We start from the raw sequence: 20,565 nt of genomic DNA on the forward strand, positions 1-20,565 counted from the left end.
AGAGTAAGGGGAACCCCAGCCAGGAGCTGAGGAGCTGCGGGGGACCATGGGGAGCACTACAGGGCCCCCCGCCCACCCTGTTGGCCTGCCCCGTGCTGCCCGGGTACCACCTGCTGCCACCACCCCTCCGCCTCTTGACGCCCATGGTAAGCGATGCCCAACAGCTCTCAGGGGCCTGGGAACCCCTCCAAGCCTGGGGAGCTGCAGCCCCCCCAACCCCAACCCCTGTGTGCCCGCAGGTCCCTCCGCCCTGCGCGGTGCCCACAGGGCTGTGCCCACCGTGCTGCCAACAGCCCTTGCCTGCTGAGCCAGGGCGGGTAAAGGCAGGAGCAGCACGGGAGAGCAGCGCAGCATTGAAAGCCTGGCTGGCCCGGCACCCCCGCAATCCTTACCCCAGCAAGGGTGAGAAAGTGATGCTGGCCGTGCTCAGCCACATGAGCCTGACGCAGGTCTCCACCTGGTTTGCCAACGCGCGCCGGCGCCTCAAGAAGGAGAACCGAGCAGGATGGGCGACACGCGGCACGGAGGACAGCGAGGAGACCCTGTCACAGCCCCCCCCCAGCCCTCAGCAGATTGGGAGTGGGAGCAGCCCCATAGGGGTAACAGGTCCTGGGAAGGGTGAGCAGCTGCACAAACCCAAGATCTGGAGTCTGGCAGCAATGGTGGCAACTGGCCCTGAAGAGAGCGGGGGGGATAGGGGCAGGAATGGGGCAGGAGTGGGGCAGGAGTAGGGCCCAGACCCTGACCAACCCCCCGCCCCCCATGAAGCCCCAGTGCCACAGCAGAAATAACTGCTTTGGTGCCCACCCTTCATCTGCCACAACCCAGGGCCACCACCACTCAGGGCTGAGGTGGTTCAGGGAGCACACAGCACTGTATGATGGGGGCAAACAGGGGGACAGGGACACAGAGGGATGGGGACAGGGGGGAATGGGAATGTGCACAGAAGGGACAAGGGAGGGAGAGGGTGACAGAGGGCATCAGGAGGTCCTGGTCAGGGGAGGGAGAGGGGACCACAGGATGTGGAAGGTGAGGGGTACGGGGCAGAGCTGAATGCTGCTTTTTAACGTTCCTGAGAACTAGGAAACAGAAATCAAACATAGACTTTGCTCTTCTTGGTAAAAGTAACACAATGGTTAGCGGTGTGAAATGAATCCTTAAAAAATAAAAACCACAATGACTACAAAACAGCTGCAAAGACGTCTTTACACACCAAAGGAATTGCTCTCCTCCGCTCCTCTCCGGTACGGTACACAGCGTCGGCCGACACGGGACTCACACACGTGGGAAGGGAACGCGGTGCGACGGGCACAGCCCTGCCGGGAGCTCAGGGACACAGACAGAACTATTTACACTATGGACACGGCGGTGCTGGCGCCAGTCCGGCCGCAGGACCCCGGGCTCTGCCCGCGCTTCTCCTGCACGCGCCGGGCTGCGGCCGCCGCTGGGCCCCTTCCAGGTGAGCACCGAGCATCGCGCCGCCCTCATCTGCAGAGCAGGAGGAGCTGAGAGCCGGCTGAATGCTTGCAGGCTGCAAGGAGTCGAGGATGGCAGCGCCGCGCACGGCTGGCGCTCAGCACCAGGACAACGCGCTCCGACGTGTCCCCAGCACGGGCGCAGGGCTCGGCCGCGCGGGTCAGGGCGAGGGGAAGGCGCAGAGCTCCCGGCACAGGCACTGGCAGAGGCTGCAGGAGACGCAGAGCAGCAGGGCGGCGGGCAGGAGGCTGACGAGCGCGAGGCCCAGGCCGTGGTGCTGGCTGAGCAGCAGGTAGATGCCGAGGGGCAGCGAGCTGCAGTACAGCAGGCACAGCGTGCCCAGCAGGCAGCGCGGGGCGGCTCGGCACCTCCGGGCGCGGCTCTTCCGCCGGCTCTGCAGCCGGACCACCTCCAGAGCGCCCAGCGCCTCCGTGGGCACCGCGCCCGCGGGCACCTCCAGGATGGTGAGCACCAGGCAGTCCGGGCCGGGCGAGGGCTGCAGCACGCTGGGGGACAGCAGGACCTCGGGGGGCGAGGGGGGGTCCCGCTCACGGCGCGTCGGAGGCGCCGGCCCCTCGCCGTCGTCCCGCGGCCGTCGCGCGTCCTCGCCGGGCACCGGGCTCTGCCGGCGGCAGAAGGGGCAGCGAAGTCGTCGGGGCGACGCGTCCCCCAGGGCCACCATCCGGCGCAGGCATCGGGCGCAGAGGCGGTGGCCGCAGAGGAGCACCGTGGGTCGGCGGGCGCGGGCGTCGTAGCGGCTGTAGCAGATCTGGCACTCCGGCTCCTGGTCGGCGAGCTGACAGCCGCCCCGCGCCTCGTCCTCGCGGGCCATGGGGACGGGACCTGGGGACGGGAAGCCCCCGATCACAGCGCTGCGGCCCGCGGCCAGAGCCCGGCTCAGCCCCGCGGCGGCCCCCTCCCCAGCCGCGGCTCAGCCCGGTTCCCAGCGCCGTCCGCACCGCTCAGCCGCTCTGCGGCCCCCGCGCCTGGGCGGGGGATTTCCCGAGGGCGGGGAGCTGCTCCGCACCGCACGGCGTGGAGCCCGGGGTCCTCGGCGCGGCTCGCCCCCATCGCGCACGGCTCCCCGCGTTCCTATGGCGCGGCGCCGCGCCCCTACGGCCCCCCCGGCTCCCGCTCCCTCCCGTACCTGCGGGGGCTCCGAGGGGACAGGGGGGACCGTCCCATAGGGAGGCGAGGGAAGCGCTGCGGGGCCGGCACAGCCGCAGGGACCGCCGGCATCCGCCGCGCCGTTGGCCTGGCAACGCGGAGCGGGAGGAGGGGGCGGGGGGGTGTGGACGGATGCTCGGCTTCTTGGCTGAGCGCGGCACCGCAGCTCGCGGGCTGCTGCAGCACGGGCGAGCAGCTCCCTCGTTTGACCATCGTGACACGGCGATTAAATACTTAATGAGGTAATTGGCCATCACCTGAGGGAGAGACACAAAGGACCCCCCCCCCCGCTCCTTCAGTAATGACACTTTCTAGCATCGGCGTCTGCAGGCGGTCAGCTGCGTTTCAGGAACAGCCTGCCCTGCTTCCGTGTAAGGAGAAGGGGAAAAGTGCTTTGTAAGCTGCTCCCTTCGCTGCTGGAGTTCTCCGGTCTCCCCTGAGTGTCACTGAAGGTCAACTACCTCACCGTAGTGGGAAGCATCCCTGGAGAACCTCATCCTCTTTGTACCTAACAGACCATACACACCCTGCAGCCATTTCCTGATCCTGCTGCCCCCAAATGCTTCCCTGCCTCAGCTCACCATGGAATTCCTCATGCTGTTCTTACTCAGGCCTTTCAGCCTCTCCTCTTTTCTATAGCATTAATCCCTGCTCCAGGACCTGCAGCTTTTTATACACTGCACAAAACCCACCCCCTTTTTGTAGGCACAGATATGAGGCATCTCAGTGCTATTCCAGCAAAGCCACCCATACTTTCATGACCAGTATCTTTTCTTGACAGCGTACCTTCTATCACTCCATATTCCAGGCAAAACATCACTCCACATTCTGGGTAAAATACTACAAGTTCCTTAAGAACTTCCCAGCGTTGTGCCATGTAGGTTCAAAGCATGGGCTATGCCAAACTAAGAACCAGAACCATTTTTCTTCTACCAGAGGGAGACGGAGGTGAAGGCAGGGGATGAGTGCAGGCCCCAGGCCAACAGATGAGGAAAGGCACTGACACGGGGCAGAGCTGAATGCTGGTTTTTAATGTTCCTAAGAACTAGGAAACAGAAATCAAAAATAGACTTTGCTCTTCTTGATAAAAGTAATAAAATGGTTAGCGGTGTTAAATTAATCCTTAAAAAACAAAACCCACGGAGGTTAAATACAACCCAGAGGCTCTGCATAAAAACCACAATGACTACAAAACAGCTGCAAAGACGTCTTTACACACCAAAGGAATTGCTCTCCTCCGCTCCTCTCCGGTACGGTACACAGCGTCGGCCGACACGGGACTCACACACGTGGGAAGGGAACGCGGTGCGACGGGCACAGCCCTGCCGGGAGCTCAGGGACACAGACAGAACTATTTACACTATGGACACGGCGGTGCTGGCGCCAGTCCGGCCGCAGGACCCCGGGCTCTGCCCGCGCTTCTCCTGCACGCGCCGGGCTGCGGCCGCCGCTGGGCCCCTTGCAGCCGCGGCGCCGGGCCTGGTGCCGGCCGTCCCTCTCGCTGTCCTTCCACCCTTAGAGCGCGTCCCAGCTCCGGCCGCCCCTTCCATCCACGTATGGGCAGCCACCGGGCCGCCCGCTCCTCCTGCCGCCCGCACGGGGGTCGCTGGCCCTCCAGCCGGGCCGTGGCCCAGCTCCTCTCCCTGGCGGCAGCCGGGCGCTCCTGGCGCTGCTGGTTCGCAGGGGAAGGCGGGTGCCATGAGCTGCTGGGCAAGAGTTCCCCGGGCCGGTGCTGCGCAGCCAGCAGTCTCTCCGCCTGCCTGGCGAGCCTCCTCGGGGCCGCAGACACCTCCCTGCTGCCTCTCACCTCTGCCTCAGTTAGCGTTGGTCTCCCGGCTGCTGCTTTGCTCCCGGCCCAGCTCTCGCTCCTTGTCTGTGGAGGAGGTGGACGAGGAGGAGGAGGACGACGAGGAGCTGAGGGTGCGGCCCGAATGCTTGTAGGCCGCCACGAGTTCCTGCAGCCGCTCTGGCGTGGGCTCCCACTTGGCAAAGCCTGCGCTGTTCTGCAGGAAGAGGACGGCGGTGTTGTGCACGGCCTTGTAGTACATCTCCTCCCTGCAAGGAAAGACAGCAGGCACTCAGCATCTCCCGGCAGCCCGCCTGCCAGTAAGTCACACCGCTACGCTTCCCTGCCACCTGCCTCTCCTCTTCCCGCAGGTAGGTTTTAGGACAAGTATTCCTCTCTGCCCTTTTCACTCATTATCACGTGGAAAAGAGGAGAGTGCCTTCCTTCTGCCTCCTTCTGAACAATACTGAATTGCTGAGCCTCTCTGGCATCTGGCAGCCCAGGAAAATGCTCAGCTGTGGCTTGCCAAATGAGAGCTGGCAGAGGGACACGGAGCATCACCGCAGCACTACATGACATAAACAGTTCATACTGGACTTGTACCCAAGAAACACATCACTCAAATCTTTTAATTAGCAAAACACCTCAGCAGTCATTAAACAAATGCGAAAATCCACAACACTGGGGATTCTACACCTCTTAACAACCCAGGACGATGACGCACTGCACAATCTTTCCTCTTCCCTTCCTTCCATCGATTCCCACTGAGATATCTCAGCACACAGCTTCCCTGAGAGGCAGCTCATCAGAAGGGCACCCTGCAGGGACCCCAAGGGAAGGCCTACTTTTTGCAGACATGCTGAGACCCGCTGCGGTACTCGTGATCGAAGGCTGACAGGATGAGCTGGTGCCTCTTGAACTTGCTCTGCTCCATGCGGGTCAGGGCGGGCGTGGGAGGGTCCCTCCACTCAGGGATGAAGACAATAAAGGACAGGGGCTCACTGGAACTCTCCAGCAGTTTCTAGTCCAAAAAGAAAACCAATCTTAGTCTCGGCTGAGCAATGACAATGCCTACTGCCTTCTATGGAAAGGAAAAGTTGTGCTTCCAGAGCAGTACAGCAGCAGTGACAGCCCTCTACTTTTTGACTGACAGCCTTGTTGTGAGCACACAGTGGGGAGCAGGTGACTGCACGGCTCCGTTCAGAACAACACAGCAGAGTGAACGTACCTCAAAGTGAGAGACCATGGCATCCATCAGCTCCTCACAGAACGGAGGATTTGCCTCAAAAGACCCACTTATAGGGAAGAAATCCAGGCACGGGCTACAGGAAAAAGACAAACATCACTATCAGGGAGGCCAGACACCTGATTGTTGGACCTTAAAAAACATTTGTTTCCTTGCAGACGACACTCATGCTCAGAAGGACTGAATCTCAGCAGTACAGGGCTGCCACTCCTCCACAGCACAGTCACTGGGACACATTCCATCTGTGGTCACTGAAGGCTGACTGCTGATGCAAGCCGACTGCCTGAGGGCCTACTCCCTCCTTTCTTCTGAACAAGGGCAAACACTGGCAGACCTATAAACTGCATCAGACAGCTCTGGCTGGACCAGTGGCACACTGCTGGTCGTTTCACCGCCGATCTGTGCTCACTCCCTGCTTTCAGTGGGCCTGAAGCACACATCTTTCTGCTCAACTACTGACTACTCAACGCGTCAGCCTGTCCTGAATCACTGCTCTGCACACGTGCACGCACCCACACAGACACACAGCAAAGGGCACCAGAACACAAGACTCACCCCCTGGATCCAAAATACCCGTCTGTATCCAAGAAGGCCGAACAGTACTGTTTAAAATAGCAATTCAGTGGCGAGGCAAAGCATTCAAAACTCACTCCAAAGAGCTTGTGGAGGGCTTCAAAGACGTGCACGGGAAGTGCCCCCTGCAGGCCAGTTCCTTCATACAGACCCACACCGAACATCATCTGAGGAGAGCAAACCCCGGTGAGTGGTGCCTGCACTTGCTATTGCTGCTGCTCCCTTCATGGAATATGGACCGAGGCCTACATGTCCACACACTCACTCCTCCAGGTATGCAGGGCCCCCTCGTCCTCTCTCAAATTCTCATAGGTCCCCTGAATGAACCTAGGAATGCTCTTTAGATACTTTCTTCAGCTCAGGTCCTGTCAAACCAACTGTCAGTTTTTACATGTATTCCCCAGGAACCTTCAGTTAGGCCTCACAAAAACGTCAATGACTACTGAAAGCTCTTCATTACAATTTATCCCCACCACTGACTCAGTTTAAGCCCTATTTTGCACCAGGCTCTGAGAGCTGCAGACCCCTCAGAGCAACGAGTTCAGTTCCCCAGGTGTTCTGATGCACAACAACAGCAACAACAAGTACCTGGTATCGTCGGAGAAGGCACCAAACCCTGGGTAGGAACTTTTCAAAGCCAGAGTCATCAATGCAACTGTACCGGTAGAGAAGCCACTGGAAGAGAAGGCCCAGCCATTAAAAACAAACAGTATCAACAAAGGTAAGGCAGCCAGAACACAAAACATATCGTGACATGAGAAGAAACACCGATGAACAAAAGGAGCAGGCAGGGTTCTGCATGAAGGCTTTTCAGCTCATCTGCTCTTACTGTGGGAATGAACTGCAAGCTATCCTCTAGCACGAATGAATGTAACACATCAGCAAGTCTCTCTCAGCAAGGGCTGCCTCGGTGGAGTACAACCATTCTGGCAGCACAGCATGTACCAAAGCAGACACACAACACCTCCTAAGTGCTCCCAGCAGAAGGCTGACCCTGACTAAGGAAAATGAAGCTGTCCTCATCCGTGCTACTATTAGGGCAACACCAGACAGCCTCCACAGGGCAGTGCTGTGTCCAACTGCTCGGTCCCTTCTTGGAGGAAAAGGAGAAATGAAAGCTCTCATGAAGGAGCACTGTGCAGCAGCAGTCATGCAGGCGTGGCAGTCAGCTCTTACCAGCTTGCTGAAGTAGTTGCGGCTCACTTTCACCATTTCCCCCTTGTACCGCACACATGCCACATTGTTTTCCATGTGCATTTCCACACTGGGGAGTGGTGGGGAGGGGATGGCCAGTCTCACTGGGTAACAGTACACGAGCCTGTCCTGGACTTCAGGAGCTTCTACCTCAGCTATGGAGAATAAAGAGCAAGGCAGCCCATTAGAATCCAGGGACAGCTGGGATAGGTCTTCCTTCCACCTCGGAACGTGCAGGAGTAAGGCTGAAGAGCAAAGTAATCTCTCCAAACCACAGGGGTGGTCCTTCACAGATCACGTAGGCAGCTACCTAAGTTCAGAACTGATTCCCAAAATTCCATCACCCACAGAGCACGGAGAGGAACCACAGCACAGTACTTCTCCATCTGTAATGCAGTCAACCTGTAGATGTCGTGCAACCATTCCAACACCATCAGGCATGCTCTGGGTGAGTAAAACAATTTCCTTGCTGTCACTGTTATTTCAGTTTGCTCCAAAGTTATTTGAAAACCAGCTAATACTCCCAGGCTCTTAAATGCAGGAGGCAAAGGAACCTTTCTGCCACCTATCTTGGACAGAACCTCACCCTCAGCTTAGGCAGAAAAAAAAGAGAGCTAAAACTAAAGATTGGCCAGAAGGAATCATGAACACATCGCTGGGTGTGAACACGGGCAGCAAAAACAAGCAGCAAAAGGCAGACATTGGAATCTGGAGGGAGAATGTCTGAGGAGAGCCAGGACCCAAAGGGAAAAGGGCTAAAGAATGGTAGCGATGAAAGAAGCAGAGACCAAGGAAGAAGGAAAAGGTTTGCTGTACCAGATATATTGTTTTCTTTGAGGATGGCAAGATGCTTCTCCCGGATCCGCTTGACATATTCGAGGGATATGTAGTAGATCTTACTGCAGATGCCTTCCACAGAGTCCTTTGCTGCAGCAGACACGTGGGGCCCACACTGCTTGCGCAGGTGCTCCAGGCGGTCCTGCAGAATCACAGAACCAGAGTCCTTACACAGCCCACCTCCTGACCCCACAGCTGTGCAGAGTCTCTGAACCTTTGTTGCTTCCATTTTGCAAAGTGGAGGAAATGCAATCACAGCCTTTCGAGGATCTTTATCTGGCCCTGCACACCCGTGCTTTCACAGCCCCACTGCACCCAGCTGCACAACTGACCATGTAGTCCTCCTTAGAAGCAGAATGGTCCCGTCGCAGCCAGCTGAAGGTGTCCTCCACATTCCATTTCACCACCTTCCTGCTGTCTGGTGATGCACTCCTGCACAAAACAGGCAAGTGGGATTAAACCCTCAGCTGCAGGGCAATATATTCCATACCACCACAACAGCCTTGTTAGCAGGGAACAGCGCTGACACCTCAGGGCCCTCGCTGCCTCTCCCCTGCAGGCACCCTGTGCAAAGTGCTTCCAGACATTTTCATGACACGATCACTGCCCTGCTCTCACCAAAATACAGTGTAACTGTGCTGTCCTCTCCTGTGACAGGAACAGCAGATGAAGGATTGGTTAGGAAAATGGCTCATTTTGATCTTGCCTCCCATTATCAAATGCAGCCATTGCCAGGAACTTGCAACTCTGAGAAAACTACCCTGTTAACAAGCTTCAGGTTTTTTTCCCTTCTTAAATTCTGTGTCCTGTGGCAGAGCTCTTCAGGAAAAATACATGTGGTGTAATAAAATATCATCTTAAGTTTGTTCTTGTTTAATAGCAGTGAGCATCCAATCACTTTTCTATTATCTGAGGGATAAATGACAAAGGCATTCCATATGCAGAATTGCTCATCTCCGCACGCATTCAGCTTGCCACTGTTTGCTTTCACTGTGACATTACCCTCAAAAGACAGCTCCAGAACTACTGTTTTTCCCTCACGTGTTCCTAACTTTGCTTTTCCTCAGTAAGAAGATGGCCAATACTGAATAAAGTGACACGACAGCTCCTCTTAAAAGTTGCCATAAACTCCTTCTCATTTCTGAAAGTGGCAGCACTGCAAGAGGAACTCCTACCTGGATTCAATGAGCCGTTTTGCAGCCTCAGCATACTTGAAGAGCAGCCTCTTGGCTTCTTCACGGAACTTAATTCTGGATAGCCTGAGGTAAGTATAAATTCACACGCATCAGTTTCACAGCTGCCACGAAGGCCAGGTCCAGTTCCCAGAATTTTACACCACCAGCACCTCACCACTTCATCAGCAAAAGTAAAACACAAAAGCAGAAAACTAAAGCAGGTAAATCACTGGACTGGCCCGAGACAAAAACAACTCCAAAATTTGTCCTGTTTTTCAACAGTACCTGATGGGAATGTCATTCATGATTTCTCTGAACATGGAAGGAGACACTACTGGCTCGCAGTCACTCGGTAAAAGAGGATCTGTCCCTTTATCCACCACCTTCCTCTCCAACATCCAGCGGTTAAAAGACTCCCTTGGGGGGTCAATCCCTGGAGAAGGACAAAAAAAGGGTGAAATTGTATGACAAAAAGAAGCTCTGACAAGAATCATTACACTGCAGGTCAGCTTAATGAGAATATAATTACCAAATAAAGAAAGCACAGCGAGGAGAGACAAGAACCAGAAGGAAGAACAGTGCAGCACTGCAGGAGTGAGAACACAAAAAGGGGAGCAGGAGAGCAACTTGCCTTCTCGCTGCTGGCAGAGCTCACGGTAATGTTGCCTCAGCTTGAGAATGAGCTGGGATCGAAGCAGCTCCACTTCAGGGTGTGGAGAAAGCACTTCAGATGGTGCCCTCTGCTTAATCACTGCATTTGTCTGAATATCCAGGTCCCAGTACACTCTATGACAGAAGGAGATGTCGTCAGGATGATCGGATCACTGGCTAATTATCGGATATTGCTTTTAAAGACGTTTCCTGGGGCTGTTTTACCAGCCAAAAAATTGAACTATCGAAGACTGCTTGCAAAGACAGACAAGCCTGCTACATCCTCCAGGTTATTCTTCAAAGACACTTGGAAGACCAGCTGTCTCTACCCTCTCCCCACCCCTGAGAACAGAAATAAGTGGATACAACTCACTCAGTTGGTCGTAGAAGAGCTGCCTGCTGCTTATCTTCAGGTGAAACACACCATGCCTTCAGAACAGAGGATCCTGGAATACTGGGAGAGCTGGGGACTGGCTGAGCAGCTGGGGTCCCCGGAATATCCGACTGGGAGAGGAAAAGATGAATTACTGCCCTCACAGAGAAAGGCAGAACGGAGGAATCACAGTATACCTAACAGCCCTGTACCAGAGCTTCACAAAATAAAAGGTCCAAGCTCTGGACCCTCTAGGTCTGAATTCTGACAACATCTTTAAGACTATTTTAACACTCAACTCACCTTGGGCTTTTTCACACTGTTGCCACTTGGGGGAACTTCCTCAGAGAATCTCCTCTTCCTTTGCTTGCTCTCCACTGAGGTCTCTACCATTCCACTTTCCAGTGGCATAGGAGCTGCATTCAATCCCAGAGGGTCTGACTAAGAGCATCCAAACAGCAGTACTCATTAGTTCATCAGCTGCTACTGCAGAGTACCAAAGGCAATAAGTCCTTTTAATTTTCCTTTGCACCACCCCCAGCTCCCAAGCGGACAAAAGTAATGACACTAACACACCTGCAGAAAGCTAAAAACTTAGCTTTTAGACTTGTGTCTGAACCATTTATTTGGTCTGTTAGTTTGAGACTTAGACAAGAAAAATGCAACACAGCTCCCCCACAGCGAGTTTGTTCAAGCAGTGCACCGGAATGAGGAACACTGCATTGTGTTTCACCAGATCCCAGCCACGCAATGGATGGGGAGAGGAGTTCTGCAGATACAGAAGGCCCTCCCACACAGGCAATGCCACGTCCCAGAGGAATATCCCAGTGTGAGCACAGCCCCTGGACACACGTGCTTACTCACAATGACATCGTGCTGTCCCAGAACAGGCATTTCCCACAGGGACTGGTTGGTGAAGCGATTGAAGTAATACGGGCGATTCTCCCTCTTGCTCCAGCACTTCTCCCAGCCAGCCTGCACCAGCTCATCTGAGCACACAGTCAGACAGCCAGCATAAGGTCAGTACTGCAAAGCTCTACCATTCAGGTCCCCATTACCACCCCTGCACACCACAACAAGCCTCGTTCCTGAACTCTCTCATTAGCCCCACTCCACCTTCCCTTCCCAGCTACTGGGGCCCTTCAGAACCCTGTGCTGGGCTTCCTCAGAAGCAGAATCAGTACCTGGGAGGTCCTGTACCAGTCGCATAGGTTTGGGGGAGCTGGGCTGGTTCTGGTTGGAGGTGCCAGGTGAGTGACTCATTAGAGATGCCTCCTCCGCAGGGCTTCCGTGATTCTCATTGGCCATTTCTCAGCAACCACACTAAAAAATCAGACAAAAAATCCACATCACAGCAGGAAAGATCCCAGAGCCACCTGGCCCACTCACAGTAAAAGTTAACTGCCAGTAAAACGGGCTTGAACCAGTACATACAAAATAAGACCTAAGTCCTGAAAAATACCACTTATCCCAGATGCACCTACCTCTGAACAGTACATCAGGGAGTTCTTATGGCCAGCACTCAAAATACTCACTTTTCAGCTACTTCCCTCTCCTAGGGCTGCAGTGTCTCATCCCACACAGCAGTGCTGAGAGCACAGAAAATAAAATATGCTTCACTGTGAACGTTTACCATCCCCTACCACACTAGTAGTACTGGCCATATCTGATCTGCTATCCCTGGTGCCAGTTTAAATTAGTATTTACCCACATATAACCATATGCAATTTAAACAAAAAGCAGTTATTAAAGAACTTCTGCTATACAAAATAGCCCTGCTGCTTCACTAATAACAGCTCTGGTGGCTCACAGGACCACAGGCTAGGAATGAACAACTATGGAATTATTTTCCTCATTATGTTCCAGACATGGACTGACTGTCAGGCTGTTTAAGCCTTCGGAATTTTGCATTTACATAACAACAGTTATGCAAAAGAAAGTCTGTTCAAAATGAAACGCTCCTCTTAATCATCGTTTAATACTGTCAGCTGCAGAAGAACAGCCAGGTTTTTCCTCTCATTCACTCTTCTTCCCCCAGGGAAGTTTCTGAAATAGCACTGTTGAGCCAATTACTACAGATTGCTGCAACCAAACCGGGGGAAACGAGGCATTTTAAATAATTACTTCTACCTCCGTTATTTAACTCTATTCAGGCCTTTGGAGATGCCCTATGCAACGTGAGAGCTGCACGCACACCATGCTGTTGTGCACACATCATCCTGCACTAAGTGTGTTTTTAACTGATCTGAACTCCCCATCCTGTCCATGAAAACATCACCAGGCTTTTCAAAAGAACAGTGAGAGCTGAGCTCAAGAATGAGCAGGTAGGTTCTTGCCAGGCTGTCTGCAGCACTGACAGTGAATCGCTGTGACGCAGGGCAGGACTGAGGAACACCTGCTCCTGCCAGCTCCTGGGAAGATGTTTCCATCCTTCCCTCAGGGTAAGCACGGAAAGGTGCAGGGTACTGCAGAAACCTGGAGTTATGACCTCTGCTCACAGCTACAGAGATAACAACATCCATACCCACAGGCAAATGCACCTGCTACAAAGACTGCACCAATGCAATCTGTACATTTAATCACCCCAGCATTGAGTGTTGTGTAATATTTGTTTACTGACACTTCCTCCTGAACTCCAGCCCTCCTGTGACCTCTGCAGTCACACTTCAGGCAGCTGCCACCTGAGCAGCACCTCATTCTCTGCCAGAAAGCTGATCTGAGGCCATGGGCTGCACATCACGAACCTCATCAAATTCCTGGCAGGAACTTTCTAAAAACGTTCAGCCTCCTTCTTAAAAAGGGAAAGTTTACCTGCATTTGCTGGTGTGTCATGCACGTTGCATAGATGATATAGTAACAGTTACACAAGGATGGGAGCAGACCTCCCAGGGAGAGCCACACATGGATTTTAATAATTACAGCTGGCACCAGGTGTCAGAAGGGCAGCAGCTCCCAGCACCTCTTACCACTGACAGCTCTAACCAGTGGTCAGATGGGGCTTCTTGTTCTTTATCTCTCCGGTTTATGGATAAACTAGGATGGGGGAAGTCCAAAGCAGCTCTACCACTTTATCAGTTTGGGTGAGTAGCAAATCCCAGCAACCTTTAACTCCGCCAAAAGAAAAGAAACAAACTAGCCTGACAGAAGGAACTCCATCTTTATGCGCCTAGTGTTGTGGCGACAGTGAAAGGGACCCAGAGCAAAGGTTTTACAGCGGTTACGGTACTGCTTTATACACCACACGACGCATACAGTGCTTTGCAAACACAGAACGCTGTCCCTGCCCAGAGAGCTTACAGCCTATAGGAGCAGCAGCACGAACAGAGAGCGCGGCCAGGCGGCAATGGACACGGAGCGCAGCACAGCCAACGTCTGTCAAGGCGGGATTTTGCACGGGACAACGGCAAACGCGGACAAAGGAGAGCAGCGACAGCCCCCGGGAACACGGCAGGGTTTTCCCTCAGCCCCGAACCGCGGCGAAGCGGAGGGCACAGCCTTTCCGTGTCAGCCGCTCTCGGGTAGGGGCCGCGCAGCGCACGGAGCTCCAGGGGCCGCCCGCAGCGCGCGGGGAGCGCGGCCGGACGGCGTGTGGTGCTGCGGGCGGAGCTCCCGGCGCGGAGTGCCGAGACCGAGCGAGCGCGGAGAGGAGCGGCGGCGACTACGCGGGCGGCCGGCAGCGGTGCGGGGCGCGGCCGCTGGGGGCGGCGCCGGGCGGTACTTACGGGGCCGCGCTGCTGCCGGGCGGGACGCGGGGCCGTCGCTCGGTGCTCGCCGCTAGCGCGCCGGGGCCGCATCCTCATAGCGGGGCGTCCCGCGCCGTGCCCGCGGGGGCCGCTGCGGAGACAGGAGCCGTTAGCGGGGAGGGCCGCGCGGGATGGGCGGCGCGTGCGGAGCGGAGCGCGCCGAGCTGCGGCTGGCGCGTTCTAAGATGGCGGCCGCGGGCCTACGCCGCCTCACCCCGACCTGCCGCCGCGCCGCAGGCCCGCCGGCCTCTCTCTCCGTTGCGGAGACCCCCGGTCGCGCGGGAGCGCCGCTTACCTGGGCGTGAGGCTGGGGGCTGTGGGCACCGCGCACCGCCGCGCTTCCCGCCGCCGCCCCACCTCCGCCTCACCCGCCCCGCCGCCGCCATCTTGCGCCGGGACCGCGGGCCGGCAGCGCGCAGGCGCGGGCCGCCCCGCCCTAGGCACTGCGCAGGCGCCGCCGCCGGGACGCCCTCTCGCGCACGCGCGTCACCCTCCGCGCCCGGGCGCGCTGGCGGTGCGCTTGCGCGGTGCGCGGCCCGCGCTTTTGTAGATGGAGCGGCGCATGCGCGCGCCGCGACAGCGCCGTCTGCCCCGGCGCCATCTTGAGTGTGGCACGCCGGCACCGCCCCGCTATGGGCAGGGCCGGGCCCGGCCTCGCGGCCACGTCCGCCCGCCGCGGGCGGTTCCCATCAGGCGGGGCGAGGCCGCCGGTGGAGCGGCTTTGAAGTGCGGCGCGGCCCGGGGCGGGGCCCGCAGCGCTGGCGGCGAGCCGCGGTCGCCCACCGCGTTCCGTCCGCAGCGCCGCCCGTCCGGCACTTAGCGGTGCGGCTCCGCCGCGTGTGGCCGCGGGGCGCGGCGCTGGTGGGGCCGGGCGGGGCCGCGGGCGCGCAGCCAGGAGCCCGGAGCTGCAGCCTCGCCTGGCGGCCGTGGCTGCCGGGAAAGTGCGGCGCGACACCTTCCGACGAGGGGCGATTCTCCCCATCCGCGGTCCCGACGCCCCGCCCTTTGCCTCCCCCTGCCCGGCCGTGAGCTCGCACAGCTTTCCTTCTGCCCGCGGCCGCCCGACCCGCTCGCTCCCGCTGGAGGCCTGCCCTCTGCACCCGGAGCACTGGGGTCAGTGTAATAGTTAATGCTGGCGAAGCAGTTTGGAAGGGATAAGTGCTGTGTAAGCACCCGGTCTCCTAAGTCTCTCTGTTTCCAGAGCGTGAGCCCCCACAGCCCGGCTGTGTGTGTGCAGATAATCGCCCCGACCACAAAGTGCTGGCTCAGACCAACTCTGTTCTGCGGGCGCTTGGAGGAGGGGGAAGGAGGGGCTCAGCAGGATTTGTCCGAGGTTCCACGGAGGGAAAGCACCAAGCCTTGTCCTTTGGAATGCAGAGGGGCTTGCGGCGAAGCATAGGCAGCGCTTTGTCTCTCCTGGGCTGAGCGGTGCCGCTGTGCTGCACATTGCTGGCAGTGCCGCTCTTCCTGGCCTCTTGGCGATGGGCACTTAATGGATCAGAAAGGGAATGTAGGCATGCTGGCTCACTTCTGCAGTGCCTCTCACAGAACTGAGCACATCTGTGTCTGCTCAGCTGCTGGAAGCAGGCTGGGGATGAGCCCTGGTGGCTGTGGGCCCTGGAGACCCTGATACATGCCAGGCTGTTAGAGTGGCTCTGTGGCTCCAGCAACCAGAGCAGCTTCCCTGTCTGATGCTCACCTCATAGATGGGCACAAAGCAGTTCCCGTTGTACCTCTGGCCCAAGGGACTTGTGTTCAGCTGCAGCCGTGGCACAGAGCCCACTGGGCAGTGCTGGAGCTGGCAGAGCACGGTGGGGAGTTGAGCACCAGCAGGACTGGGGGTCGGCACTTCCCCAAAATGATGAAGCCACCCTGCGCTGCGCGGCTGGCGTCCCCGAGCCCTTCATCCTCCTGTTTGCTGTGTCTCCTCCCAGCTGTGGGCTCACAAGGGGTGGCGGCTGGTGGGATATATAAACGCAGGGGAGCCTGAGCCAGCTCAGAAGAAACTCCTGGAGCTGCTGGTGTTCTCTCTCCCTCCCTTCACGTGATTCAGTTTCCCCAGACCAGAGAAGCCGAAGACAAGTCACACTGTAAGTATACAAACTTAGCCAGTATTGTGTAGGCGAGCTGCCCCAGTCTGAGCGTGGCCCTCCGGGACGGATGGAGGCTCTGGATCCTGAGCAGAAGGGGATCTGTCCTCTCCCTTGCAGAGAACTGAGCAGAAACATGGTGGGGAAGCCCTGTGCTGTCCCTGCCATCCCGAAGGCAAGTCTGCCTTTTCCTGCTGGATGAGGAATCTCTGGCTCTGTCCCAGCCCAGCTGCAGGGCATGGGACACGGACAGGCAGTGCTCATCCTTGGGGAGCATTTGGGGCTGCTCCCAGGGCTAGAAAGCCCATGGGAGAGGAATCCCTTCCCTTTGTGGTGCTGGGGTTCCCCATGAGGCTCACCTCACCCTGCAAGCAGGGGAGCTGGCTGTGCTGGGGAAGGGCGGGATGCTGCTGGTACCGAGGGCAGCGGCTGTCCCCGGGTGGGGCTGATCCTGCAAGCCCACGGAGTCTGTGCTGGGGGCTTGCACTTAGCACCCTGGGGTGCTTGCCCTCTCAGGTGATGGGAACCAGAATACCGTTGTGGGATTTCAGGGTGTGGAGTACAGTAGGGCCACAGGATGGTCCTCTCATCAGCCTCTGCCCGGGCTCCTGTGCTGAGAGCAGGTTGGGCAGTTAGCCATAACCCTGCCGGGTGGCTGGGCTTCCCCCGTGCGCCCTGCTAGCCCGGTGCATGCTGACCCTGCGCTCTGCCCCCAGGTGCGAGATGGCTGCCGGCAGCTGCCCCCTCCTCCTCCTGCTCCTGCTGCCCTGGCTGGCCGCAGCCTCGCACAGCCCTCCTGGCTGCAAGATCCGGATTACCTCCAAGGGGCTGGACCTCGGTAAGGGGCTGGCCAGGACCCTGATCCCAGGCAGGGCGGGGAGCCAGCTTGCACGGTGGGACCGGTAGGGTGGGCTGTGTTGGTAGAGTGCGGTACAGCCTGGCTGTGGGCAGCCCAGGCTCATTTTACATTGCAGTGAAGCAGGAGGGTCTGCGCTTCGTGGAGCAGGAGCTGGAGAACATCACAGTGTCAGACCTGCACGGGAAGGAGGGGCAGTTCCACTACAACATCAGCCAGTGAGTGCTGCCTGCTCCCTGCGTGCAGCAGCCCCTGGGTCAGCCTTACCGTCCCCTCCCTGGCAGGGTCAAGGTGATGGACCTGCAGCTGCCATTTTCCAACCTGCACTTCCAGCCGCAACAGAACCTCGCCTTCGACATCAACAACGCTTCCATCAGCCTGCGCTTCAGGCGGCAGCTGCTCTACTGGTTCTTGTGAGTTACTTTCCCTTGCCCACCAGCCTGTCCCACAGTCGGGCCGTGGCCCAGGAATGTCACAGGTGCCATGCTGCCCAGTCCTGGAGCTGATAGGATCTGTGTCCTCCTGTCTGTTCCCCTGGTTTCCAGCTACGACATTGGATCCATCAATGCTTCTGCTGACGGTGTCCACATCCATACTGTGCTGCAGCTGGCCAAGGATGAGGTTGGACGCCTCAAGATTTCCAACATGTCCTGCAATGCCTCCATTGCCAGAATGCACGCAGGATTCTCTGGCACACTCAGGTACACCTGATGCGATGGTGGCAGCCATGCCCCTGTGCCTGGCAAGATGAACTCAGGCCATGCCTCGTGTTTTTGTGGGAATGGAGGTGGAGGGACAGGGCTGGAAGGCTACTGCAAAGCTGTTGTGTCCTGCAGGAAGGTCTATGAGTTCCTGAGCACCTTCATTGTCACAGGGATGCGCTTCCTCCTCAGCCAGCAGGTAGGGCTGTGAGCAGAGATGGGCAGAGCTCTCCTGACTGCAGTCAGGAGGGCCTGACTCAGGGATGCTGGAGGCAGCCTGGGTCCTCCTCTAGACCAGGAGTTCTGGCCCCACTGCTGACTGATTCCCCACAGATCTGCCCATCCCTGGAGCATGCCAGCCTGGTGCTGCTGAACTCCTTGCTGGACACAGTGCCAGGTAAGTAGGATAAGACCAGACCCTGCTTACTGCAGCATATGCAGAGCTGAGAAAAGGACTGCAGGCCACCCTGTAGGCTTTCTTCTCACAGCACCTCTTCCTTGGCAGTAAGGAACTACGTGGATGAGCACATTGGGATTGACTACTCCCTGCTCCGTGATCCAGCTGTCTCCCCAGAAACCCTCGACCTGGACTTCAAGGTGTGGCACCAGATTCTGCCCTGCCTCTCCCAGTCCTGTTGGCACAGCTCTGCATCAACTCATGCAATGGGCACAGCAAGCTGTGCTGCAGCTGCAGAAACAGTCACTATTCTCGGCCCAGGGCATGTTCTTCTATCGTGCGAGGGAGGACCAGGAGCTGGAGAACCACGCGGTGGAGCCGGTGATCAAGGAGACGGAGCGCATGGTTTATGTTGCCTTCTCTGAGTACTTCTTTGACTCAGCCATGCACGCATACTTCCAGGCGGGTGTGCTGACCATAGAGCTTGAGGGGGAGAAGGTGAGCAGCACAGTTTGACACTGCACACAGGCCTGCGTGGAGAAGGGGTGCCGCCTGGGGGAGGTGGGGTGGGATCCACACAATTTCAGGACGTGCTGCATGGGCAGAAGCTCTGCAGGGGGCAGCAGTGCCAGCTCTGTTACCCCTGAGGTTTGTCCTCCCTGCAGGTACCCAAGGACCTGGAGGTTCTGCTGAGAGCCACCTTCTTTGGGACCATCTTCATGCTGGTGAGAGGAGCTCTCCACTGGGGCAGGAGAGGTACAGGACCCCCCCCTGGGGTGGAGCAGTTCTGCCCAGACTGGCTCCCCTGCCCTCTCCCCAGAACCCTGCTGTGGTGGATGCTCCCTTGAGGCTGGTGCTTCAGGTGTCAGCTCCCCCCCGCTGTGTGATCAAACCCTCGGGGACCTCCGTCTCTGTCTCTGCCTTCCTCAACATCTCGCTGGTACCTGCAGACCGCCCTGCTGTCCAGCTTTCCAGCATGGCCATGGTGGGTGCTGCTGCAGCCAGCTTGCCTGTGCCTGCCCAAGTACACAGGGCAGGAGCACTGCACCCCACCTGGGATGTCACCGACATCCTAAGATGGGAGCAGCACCCAGGCTGTCCCGCTGCCTGCCCATGCTGGCTGCAGCAGGGTTTCCATGCAGCTCACTCTCCCCATAGGAATCAAAGCTGAGTGCCAAGGTGTACCTGCAAGGGAAGGCACTGCGCGTGCAGCTGGACCTGCGACGGTATGGCCCACACTGGGGTCCCACCAGGGCTCCAGGGACAGTCCCCTCTGCCCCAGCTCACAGCTGCTTTCCCTCCCTGCAGGTTTCGCATCTATTCCAAGCAGTCAGCACTGGAGTCTCTGGCGGTGAGCAGACCCTGTACCAGCCTGGAGTATGGGAGGGTCCAACTGTCCTGGGTAGCTCCCAGCCACGGCAGGGAGCAGCTCTGGGAGGGCTGTGCAGGATCCCCCTTCATCCACCCTCGAGAAACACAAGCAGGCCCTACCTTGCCCAGCAGCTCTGCACTCATTCTGCCTCCCCTCCCCACAGCTGTTCTCACTGCAGGCCCCGCTGAAAACTCTGCTGCAGCTGACAATCATGCCCATCATTAACGGTAAGCATCACCACTGCCTGTGCGTGGCAAGGCTTGAGGCAGTGTCATGGGGCTTACTGCATCTCCTCCTCCACGCAGAGAGGACAAAGAAGGGTGTGCAGATTCCTCTGCCAGAAGGCATGGACTTCACCAGGGAGGTGGTCACCAATCACGCGGTGCGCGAGCAGGACAAGGACAACTCCAGCCCCTCCAGCAGACACGGGCACCGTGTCCTGGCAGCTGTAGGCACAGCTAGTCCTGTGCCAATACTTCTTTCCTTTGCAGGGATTTCTCACAGTGGGAGCTGATCTCCACTTCTCCAAGGGGCTGCGGGAAGTGATCGAGAAGTACCGCTCCACCCCTGCAGTCCCTGCTGAGCCCACAGTGCAGCCCACAGCAGCCAACACAGACCCCCACCAGCTGTAGCTCTGCTTACTTGCTCCTTCACCCTGGACAAAGGTCAGATCCCGGGCTGGACCCATAGGCTGTAGGTAGGAAGCAACATCCCCAATACCACTCACACATCCTGCAGGGCATCTGCACCCAGGTGGGCAGCAGCAAGGTGGAGACAGATGCTCTGGGAATCCCTGTTGCACCCCTTCTCATACACTAATAAACCACTGAATGCTAGCTTGCACTGCTTTGTTGCTTGGAGGATGAGCCCACTCCAGACCACATAGCTGCCAGCTCTGGGGGAGAGCTCCTGCTTTTGGGATGGTTTG

General features: G+C 57.5%; 3 protein-coding genes across 7 annotated transcripts; 1 reads left to right on the forward strand and 2 right to left on the reverse strand.

Moving 5' to 3' along the window:
* Positions 1 to 1,123: 1,123 nt before the first annotated feature.
* Positions 1,124 to 3,525, reverse strand: LOC125701122 (E3 ubiquitin-protein ligase RNF182-like). Of its 2 annotated transcripts, XM_048962716.1 has the most exons (3): positions 3,430 to 3,525; positions 2,624 to 2,900; positions 1,124 to 2,319 (listed from the first exon to the last, which is right to left on the reverse strand). In XM_048962716.1, the coding sequence occupies exons 2-3, from the start codon at positions 2,895 to 2,897 to the stop codon at positions 1,637 to 1,639; spliced, it is 957 nt and encodes a 318-aa protein (XP_048818673.1). In that variant the 5' UTR covers positions 2,898 to 2,900; positions 3,430 to 3,525; the 3' UTR covers positions 1,124 to 1,636. The 2 variants fall into 2 exon arrangements, with proteins under 2 accessions (XP_048818673.1, XP_048818671.1); XM_048962714.1 differs by having other exon boundaries at positions 2,624 to 3,525.
* A 128-nt stretch (positions 3,526 to 3,653) lies between these two features.
* PCIF1 (phosphorylated CTD interacting factor 1) lies at positions 3,654 to 14,625 on the reverse strand. Its single transcript, XM_048962704.1, has 17 exons — positions 14,517 to 14,625; positions 14,201 to 14,312; positions 11,663 to 11,801; positions 11,343 to 11,467; positions 10,782 to 10,919; positions 10,479 to 10,609; positions 10,086 to 10,240; positions 9,740 to 9,887; positions 9,455 to 9,538; positions 8,612 to 8,711; positions 8,259 to 8,421; positions 7,425 to 7,597; positions 6,837 to 6,923; positions 6,231 to 6,415; positions 5,658 to 5,751; positions 5,275 to 5,450; positions 3,654 to 4,698 (listed from the first exon to the last, which is right to left on the reverse strand). The coding sequence occupies exons 3-17, from the start codon at positions 11,784 to 11,786 to the stop codon at positions 4,458 to 4,460; spliced, it is 2,124 nt and encodes a 707-aa protein (XP_048818661.1). The 5' UTR covers positions 11,787 to 11,801; positions 14,201 to 14,312; positions 14,517 to 14,625; the 3' UTR covers positions 3,654 to 4,457.
* Positions 13,777 to 20,473, forward strand: LOC125701119 (phospholipid transfer protein). Of its 4 annotated transcripts, none has more exons than XM_048962708.1 (17): positions 13,777 to 14,157; positions 16,156 to 16,311; positions 17,028 to 17,149; positions 17,286 to 17,385; positions 17,452 to 17,580; positions 17,713 to 17,868; positions 18,004 to 18,067; positions 18,202 to 18,265; positions 18,374 to 18,465; positions 18,587 to 18,763; positions 18,931 to 18,990; positions 19,086 to 19,250; positions 19,424 to 19,491; positions 19,574 to 19,616; positions 19,801 to 19,864; positions 19,943 to 20,019; positions 20,129 to 20,473. In XM_048962708.1, the coding sequence occupies exons 3-17, from the start codon at positions 17,035 to 17,037 to the stop codon at positions 20,267 to 20,269; spliced, it is 1,515 nt and encodes a 504-aa protein (XP_048818665.1). In that variant the 5' UTR covers positions 13,777 to 14,157; positions 16,156 to 16,311; positions 17,028 to 17,034; the 3' UTR covers positions 20,270 to 20,473. The 4 variants fall into 4 exon arrangements, with proteins under 4 accessions (XP_048818665.1, XP_048818667.1, XP_048818666.1 ...); XM_048962709.1 differs by lacking the exon at positions 13,777 to 14,157 and adding an exon at positions 15,129 to 15,334; XM_048962710.1 differs by lacking the exon at positions 16,156 to 16,311.
* The last annotated feature ends 92 nt before the right edge of the window (positions 20,474 to 20,565 follow it).

This window comes from Lagopus muta, chromosome 16 (assembly GCF_023343835.1).
Source record: "Lagopus muta isolate bLagMut1 chromosome 16, bLagMut1 primary, whole genome shotgun sequence".
Taxonomy (NCBI): domain Eukaryota; kingdom Metazoa; phylum Chordata; class Aves; order Galliformes; family Phasianidae; genus Lagopus; species Lagopus muta.